Below are 8,819 nucleotides of genomic sequence, written 5' to 3'. Positions count from 1 at the left end.
CCTTTATCAGCTTCCTGATCTGTCTGGCTTTTACTGGAATCAGTTTGCTATGATCCTGACTACAACCTACTGTATTCCTGCCCTTGATCACGTCTCTCCCATGGCCTGTTTCCTCTGTTTGCACACCTCAGGCATTCATTCACTAGTGAGTTTTGCTTTGTGACAAGAGAAGGCATGCTGCCAATTGCTCATCTACTCACAAGCACTTAGAGGTCAGAGACTTTATGGCACAGGCCTTCCTGAATCAGGGATGTAAAGGACCTGTATAGCTGTACCATAAACACCTCCCTCTAACCCCCCTCTAACCCCCCTCCACACACATTGTTTTCATATTCTGGTGAGAATCAGAAACGGGGTCATATGGGTTTTCTCAAAACAGCTTAATTCAAGGTCAATTACATTGCAAGGATGTCTACATGCATAATTATTTCATTAACCTAAAGGCAATGTGGTTGGCAATGTTAATTACAGGATGAGAGACAGAGTGGAACATTCAGTGTCTAGGAGAATAGCCGAGGGAGGGGGTTGTAAAGGAGAGGCGCAGGGGTAAGAAACCATGCAAATAATTCTCAATAAAGCCCAACTGTATAAACAATCATCTTATGTTAGAAATATTCCAGACAGTAATATCAACGCCTGTATTAATTTAGTGTTTTAAGTATGGGTGATGCATAATGTTCAGAACATGTTTAATTCTCTTTATTATTCCATCATTATTTTTCAATTCTTACAAAAATACAAATTGCATAGGCACAATTCTAACACTATAATAATAATTACTACAAGTTGCTTTTCTGGGGTTTGTGCTGCAGGGGAAGGATGCACTAGGATTCTCTCATTGAGAAAACAGTCATCTTTCTCATGTAAACATACATAGCTCAGGTAGACAGAAATATAGATGTATATTGTGTTTAGTCCCTCATGCTGTTTTAAGACTTAACAACTCATACAGCTCATTCAGTAGCTATATTTAGCACATTATATTCTGCATTACAAACACATGAGGAAATGTTAAAACACATTCCTTTCATTCTTAGGGACTATTGGAGGTAAAACATATACTGTATTCTGCTGTAACATTTAATTTCATCAACACTTTTGTCAATCTGTTTAAACAAGTGTAAGACATTACTAAGAATTCCCCTTGCAAAGCCAGATAGACAAATCCATCATTGCAATCCCATGCATACTGTACATACATAGACATATACACGTCAGCTTCCCTCTGTTTGACATCATTGTAGACTTTAACGTTGGTGCCCTCCACTAGAGCTCATGTCTTGGGTTCATTCAGTCAGTACATGGTAAGGAACTGTTGGTAGCCAGCTGAGCCTTGCAGGTAACCCAGCTGCCACGTGAAGGACACAGCAGGAGAGGAGTCTGAGAAGCTGTCAGTGTGGTTCGGGCGACAGTTGGCCCTCACTCCAAACGGGTACCCTGACCCCCCACTCCACTCGCTGCTGATGTAGTACGGGGGGCTGCTCAACTCCTCGTGAGGGTGCGAGGGCGTGTAGAACTGGGTCTCAGTGGGGGAAAAGTGAGCATAGGATGGGGATGGCAGGCACGAAGGGCTGGGGTGTCGTCCTACTGAGGTGTCTGTGTAGAGCTGGAGCTCTGGAGGCAGAATGATGGGAGCCTTGTGAGCACCGGGATCCTGCAGGGACTGCTGGTGGTGTTGACTCCAATGCAACGGCTTATGCTGCAGACAGTAGGTCTCCACCGGGGTCTGGAAGCCCCTCTCTCTCTCCCTGTCCTTCCCCAGGACCAGCATGGCCTCCTCAATTCTAGCCGAGGGCTGCTCTCTGAGGCACTCTGCGTGGGTGCAGGGTGGATGTCCTCCTGGCAGGGCACTGGGGCAGGGGTGGGAGCGCAGGAAGACGGTCAGCGAAGAGATGTGGTTGATGGCACGTCTCAGAGTGGCGATCTTGGACAGTCGCTTGCCGTTGAGGTCATGTTTGAGCACCATGCGCAGTGCATTGAAAGACTGGTTGTAGTCCAGGATACGCTTTCGCTCGCGAACGTTGGCGGCCACACGGCGGGATTTGGAGCGGACAGGACGACTGCGTCTCTTCACATCAGGGCATCTGCCGGCCGTGCCGCCCTTGCTCTCTAAAGACTTCTTTGAGCCAGCCTCGCTGTCCTCACTGCCACTGTTCTTCTCCTCCTCATCCAAACCCAGCAGAATCCCCTCTTGCTCCTCCTCAGAGAACTCTGACTTGGTGAAAATAGCGTGGCTGCTCATGGCTGGCCTGGTGCCCACACTCCTCCTCGGTACTGTACTCTGAGAAGACAGGCTCATGTCTGTCACTGGTGCCTCTTTCTGCAGACACTATAGATGTTTACCTTCCAAGCTGAGGTAAAACTGGTGAAACTCCTCTGGGCTGGTAGTTTCAAGCTCCGGTTCTATCCTACGTGACTCCAGTGCAACGGCAGACAGTGCTAGTGTTCAGCCATACCACAAGCCCAAATATTTCTCCTTCTACTGTCTCTTAGCTCCTTCGAGTGAGTCAGTTCATACCTCTGGATGGCTCTGACAGGTGAGAGGTGCTTTTAAAGACTTGTCTTTTTGTATGTGTCACATTGTAGGAAGGCTTGCCTAAAAGCAAAGTTGTATTGTGTGTTTACGAGGGCCCTGGGGGCAAACAGGAGAAGGATCTGCTCAGACACTCACACCCCCTCCTCTCCTCTCCCCAGCCTCCCCAGTCATGCAGGATCTCCTCCGCTTCTGAGTTGCATTATTAGCATTATCAGTGTCACAATGGAACATGAACATGTGATGATATCCAGCAGCATTACAACATTGTGAAAAAAACATGGTATGTTGTTGGAGGGAAGACATGCCTGGAATATTTCAGTAGAAATGTTATCTCAAAAATAATGAGTACCCCAAAAATAATGGTGCGTAGAAGACATTGTGACATTTCTGTAGGCAAGTTTTTGAGTATGAATGACAGATAGAAATGCTATCTTAAAAACAATGAGTCACTTTTTACATCTCAGGGATAGTTGTTTTATGACTGAGAAAGCATTGCAGTAGCAGCCGTTGTGAGTCACTAAGTCTCGCACATACAGTAGTTGAAAGAGATGAACATAAACTTGCCCTGGAAATACATATTATAAAATGCTATCAGGATGTTATAACACTATCATCAAATGGCAATGTTAGAAATCAACCTTACAAAGAATCACTTAATCAAAGTTCACTTATTTCACACACACACTATTTTATTGTAAAGTATAATATCGTGGGTGTTCAGTGAAAATAATGACTAATTGTGGTTTCACGCCTGACATGTAGTGACTTCATCAGGTAAGCTACATCAATAAACTCCTCTTTACACCTTATAGCTGAGAAAATTGAGCAAAAACACTTGTGTGACATGAACATCATATCTCTACGGCAACAATTAGCCACGTTCTATTGAGTGATTCTTACCTTGCCAAGGCTAGACTAAGGTACAGTGTAATTTGGATGTCTAGCGTGAAACTGTCATAAATCAAGCTTGAGTGGCCACCAGGACTTGAACAGACAAGGGCCAAGACTTCAAAGCTGAGGGTAAAGAACACAAAATATGTGACAATTATCACCTGAAATCACTGTTGGCTCAAGTGCTGCTTAGCCTCTATTTGCTACCCTGTTTCCCCCTTCTTCCTCCACGGCCTACCCACTTCCTCCACATCCCCGTCCCCCAACCCTTCCTCTGTTAGAGGTGAAAGACAGTTTTGATGTGAGCAGAGGAACCATTTGTGTAAATTAATGGAATATGATACTGTAATAGGAAACTTTCATGGTTTGATTTAGTGGCAGCAGCAATCTTCTTCCTCTCACCAAGGTGCCACTTACCTCTTTACGACATTCTCTGACACTCTTGTGCTGATAGCTTATTTTGTACAATGTTTTGCTCTACATATCCCATACAAGTGGTAGAACATAATCAACAAATAAATCAATATCCCTGCAGATGACGTTCATAAGCAGTGGATTTGACACGTGGGGTCTCATGCCCCGCGATGTGTGTCAGTGCCATCCCACTGTAGCTCCTAGGGTCTAGAGAGCACTGACTTGGCTACTAACTCTCCTTGTTGAAATACTGTGCTACTCAAATCAAATAAGTTTATTTGTCACGTGTGCCAAATACAGCAGGTGTAGTAGACCTTACAGTGAAATGCTTACTTACAGGCTATAACCAATAGTGTAAATAGTGGACACATTGCAGACAGCCCGGTTAGCCAATGTGCGGGAGCACTGGTTGTTCGGCCCAATTGAGGTAGTATGTACATTAATGTATAGTTAAAGTGACTATGCATATATGATAAACAGAGAGTAGCAGCAGTGGGAAAAAAGGGGTTGGGCAGGGCCACAATGCAAATAGTCCGGGTAGCCATTTGATTTCCTGTTCAGGAGTCTTATGGCTTGGGGGTAAAAACTGTTGAGAAGCCTTTTTGTCCTAGACTTGTCACTCCAGTACCACTTGCGATGTGGTAGTAGAGAGAACAGTCTGTGGCTGGGGTCTTTGACAATTTTTAGATCCTTCCTCTGACACCGCCTGGTGTAGAGGTCCTGGATGGCAGGCAGCTTAGCCCCAGTGATGTACTGGGCCGTATGCACTACCCTCTGTAGTGCCTTGCGGTCAGAGGCCGAGCATTTGCCGTACCAGGCAGTGATGCAACCGGTCTGGATGCTCTCGATGTTGCAGCTGTAGAACCTTTTGAGGATCTCATGACCCATGCCAAATCTTTTTTGTTTCCTGAGGGGAATAGGCTTTGTCGTGCCCTCTTCACGACTGTCTTGGTGTGTTTGGACCATTCCAGTTTGTTGTTGATGTGGACACCAAGGAATTTGAAGCTCTCAACCTGCTCCACTATAGCCCCGTCGATGAGAATGGGGGCGTGCTCAGTCCTCCTTTTCCTGTTGTCCACAATCATCTCCTTAGTCTTGGTTACGTTGAGGGATAGATTGTTATTCTGGCACCACCCGGCCAGGTCTCTGACCTCCTACCTATAGGCTGTCTTGTCGTTATCGGTGATCAGGCCTAGCACGGTTGTGTTGTCTGCAAACTTAATGATGGTGTTGGAGTCATGCCTGGACATGCAGTCATGGGTGAACAGGGAGTACAGGAGGGGACTGAGCACGCACCCCTGTGGAGCTCCAGTGTTGAGGATCAGCGTAGCAGATGTGTTGCTACCAACCCTCACCACCTGGGTGTGGCCCGTCAGGAAGTCCAGGATCCAGTTGCAGAGGGAGGTGTTTAGTCCCGGGATCCTTAGTTTAGTGATGAGCTTTGAAGGTGCTATGGTGTTGAACGCTGAGCTGTAGTCAATGAATAGCATTCTCACATAAGTGTTCAGGTGGGAAAGGGCAGTGTGGTGTGCAATAGAGACTGCATCATCTGTGGATATGTTTGGGCGGTATACAAATTGGAGTGGGTCTAGGGCTTCTGGGATAATGGTGTTGATGTGAGCCACTACCAACCTTTCAAAGCACTTCATGGCTACGGACGTGAGTGCTACGGGTCTGTAGTCATTTAGGCATGTTGCCTTTGTGTTCTTTGGCACAGGGACTATGGTGGTCTGCTTGAAACATGTTGGTATTACAGACTCAATCAGGGACATGTTGAAAATGTCAGTGAAGACACCTGCCAGTTGGTCAGCACATGACTGGAGCACACGTCTTGGTAATCCATCTGGCCCCGCAGCCTTGTGTATGTTGACCTGTCTTACTCACGTTGGCTACGGAGAGCGTGATCACACAGTCGTCCAGAACAGCTGATGCTCTCATGCATGCCTCAGTGTTGCTTGCCTCAAAGCGAGCATAGAAGTGATTTAGCTCGTGATTTAGCTCGTGTTTGATGGTTCGTCGCAGGGCATAGCAAGATTTCTTGTAAGCTTCTGGGTTAGAGTCCCGCACCTTGAAAGCGGCAGCTCTACCCTTTAGCTCAGTGCGAATGTTGCCTGTAATCCATGGCTTCTTGCGGTCTGTGGGGTATGTACGTACAGTCACTGTGGAGACGACGTCCTCAATGCACTTATTGATAAATCCAGTGACTGATGTGGTGTATTCCTCAATGTCATCGAAAGAATCCCGGCACATGTTCCAGTCTGTGATAGCAAAACAGTCCTGTAGTTTAGCATCTGCTTCATCTGACCACTTTTTTATAGACCGAGTCACTGGTGCTTCCTGCTTTAATTTTTGCTTTTAAGCAGGAATCAGGAGGATAGAGTTGTGGTCAGATTTACCAAATGGAGGGGGAGGGAGAGCTTTGTACGTGTCTCTGTGTGTGGAGTACAGGTGATCTCTAATAGTTGTTTACAAATATGCACAGACCCCCCCCCCCCCCCCCCTTCTTACGAAGTGTGCTGTTCTATCCTGCCGGTGCAGCGTATATCCCGCTAGCTGAATATCCATACTGCTGCTAACTGTGTTGTATGTCTGTTACTGTATGTACTGTATATGTGTCATACCTCTAATTTACTGTGGCATGTATAGCATAGGCACATAATTGACCCATACATGTAGAAGCAACACATGGCCATATCAGACTCCATACCTGGAGGAAGGATCTTAAGATGATACCGCATGAGAAACAGATCACAAGACAAACTCAAGCAATACACATAACATGAAACATATCCATTACAATGTTTGTTTTTTAGGTTCAAACGCACTGGCGAATGATATATATCTCCCCTAAAAGAACATTGACCTTCTTTTTCTTTAACTTCCAAGGCACTGTCATTACACTGCTTGAGTGCATGCTTTCAAAAACATTTTAAAAAATGTAGATTTACAACGTCACTTGTTCTCTAAGGCTCTGTAGCTTCACCTGTCAGACTGGACTCTGCTGATCATATCAGCCCAAATGCTGCTGGGGGTCATCACTCTTATCACACACTCATTGAGAGGTCATTGAAGACATTGTTTCCTTCCTGCCTGGGTTTATAGCACGGTGCTTAAAAAGTCAATTGGGCCACGAGGTACAAGGTGCTTGTTGTGAGCCTTCCCAACAGTTAGCTGCTTTGGCTTAAGTGGTGTGAATGGCTATGCACACTACAGGAGGTTGGTGGCACCTTAATTGGGGAGGACGGCCTCGTGGTAATGGCTGGAGCGGAATAAGTGGAATGGTATCAAATTGAATTTTATCCAATCGAGACATTATTATGAGCCGTCCTCCACTCAGCAGCTGATGCACTCATTTAGCGATAGCATTTCCAACGTTTAACCTTTAAGCTGCTGTTATAGGCATAGCTTGGCTTTTCAGTTTGGGGGCGCTAATTTTGAGCGATTTTGTAGAGGCCTACAATGTAGAATGCCTTGTTGGTCAAATAAACAATTTGAAAGAGAAATGTCCATGTCCAGGCTTGTGTCATGCAAAGGCGTTTTTACGTTTGTTTCCTGCACTGACATGGTGAGAGTGATGTGTTTTCCCCATTGCAACGCTAAAGTAAAAGGCAGAGAGTTATTGTTGTTGGAAATAAAAGTTGTTTAGGAGAGAATTACAACATTGCCCTTATTTTTCTTGTTCTGCAATTAGGACGTAATTTCTAGGTTTCTTAAACACAGGTCTGCACACTCTGACATGGTATTCTCTCTATAATTTGAAATTAGTTGTAAAAGCCATAACCTTTCCATGCTAATCATAGGTTGGGTTTTGGAAAAGGTGGGTGGGTCACAACCAGACAATTCCAGTCAGAGCTTTCCCTAAAGAACAGTGAAGAGTAACTGTTTTGCCCATGTCTTCATATCTTATCAATTCATCCCCATAACAATATGACCTTCTGAGTCACCATGACTTCAATGTTAGACTATACCCTATCAAATTTCTTTCCCTTGCCCCTTGGTTTGATTGCAGACACGGCTCCTCTCAAGATGGTCCTCTAAGATCTGAGGGGAAGGATAAAAACGTATGAAACGTTCTTGGTTAGCCACATCCTGGACTGACTGAGAGTCCGTTGGATGAGAGGAAATAAAAGGGAGGATGTACGACCTGTACAGGTAGAGTGTCTGATGAACAAGTCGGAGATAATGCAATAGTAGCTGAGGACTTTGATCCTGGGGACTGAAGCTCAGTGTTTTGGCAGGACTGGCTCTCTGGAGTCTGAGAGAACACAGTGGGAACTAGGCATCTTGCAGTAGCCTAACCTTGTGAAGTAAGTTGTGGTGTCATTTCAAGCTTGTCTAATTATACTAATTCTACATCTCTTGTTTCTTCTTAGTGTACAACAACTGTTTATAAAAAATTAAATAAAACGTTAAGCTTGTGTAGCCATAGTGCCCTTGGCTTTGACCAAAGCTTGCCTTTTGATTGTTAAAAAGAGGTACCCTTGAGCAAGACACTTGACCTTGATTGTTCCACCTAAAATCATGGCATTATACAGTACATGCCCTCTAAACCAATTGAGATTGCCAATTCAAGTGGACTCCAATCAAATGATGGTCAATCAAGTGTTTTATTTTTCACAAGGGGTTAGAATGAGCATTGTCAGCATAGTTACTGGAGCTGCTGCCCCAAGCCATCTTAAATTCTAAGACAGAGACAGTGTTTAGTGCTCTGCACCAACGTCTCCATTCCCTCCGCCACCTGTGGGGTGTTCAGTTGCTCCGTCAGAAATTGGAAGCATCTAATTCCCTCCGTCTGCACGTCACACCATTCATCTGTAATTACAGCACCAGGTAGTCCAGCACTGTCTTTGATTCATTTGTTGCGGAAAGGATTTGGGGCTAGCACAGCACAGTGTGCTGAGTCATAGCCTATTGTCCTACAGATGTAGGATCTTAATTTGAGCCAGTTTGCTACAGCAGGAAAATAATCCTGCTTCAA

General features: G+C 45.2%; 1 protein-coding gene across 1 annotated transcript; it reads right to left on the bottom strand.

The window, feature by feature from the left end:
• Positions 1 to 677: 677 nt before the first annotated feature.
• LOC110503466 (class A basic helix-loop-helix protein 9) lies at positions 678 to 2,526 on the bottom strand. The gene has a single exon (XM_021581802.3). It carries the CDS (start codon positions 2,297 to 2,299, stop codon positions 1,295 to 1,297), a length of 1,005 nt encoding a protein of 334 aa, XP_021437477.3. The 5' UTR covers positions 2,300 to 2,526; the 3' UTR covers positions 678 to 1,294.
• Between the last annotated feature and the right edge of the window lie 6,293 nt (positions 2,527 to 8,819).

This window comes from Oncorhynchus mykiss, chromosome 24 (assembly GCF_057628025.1).
Source record: "Oncorhynchus mykiss isolate SJ-2025 chromosome 24, ASM5762802v1, whole genome shotgun sequence".
Taxonomy (NCBI): Eukaryota; Metazoa; Chordata; class Actinopteri; order Salmoniformes; family Salmonidae; genus Oncorhynchus; species Oncorhynchus mykiss.
This window is presented reverse-complemented; position numbering and strand designations above follow the sequence as displayed.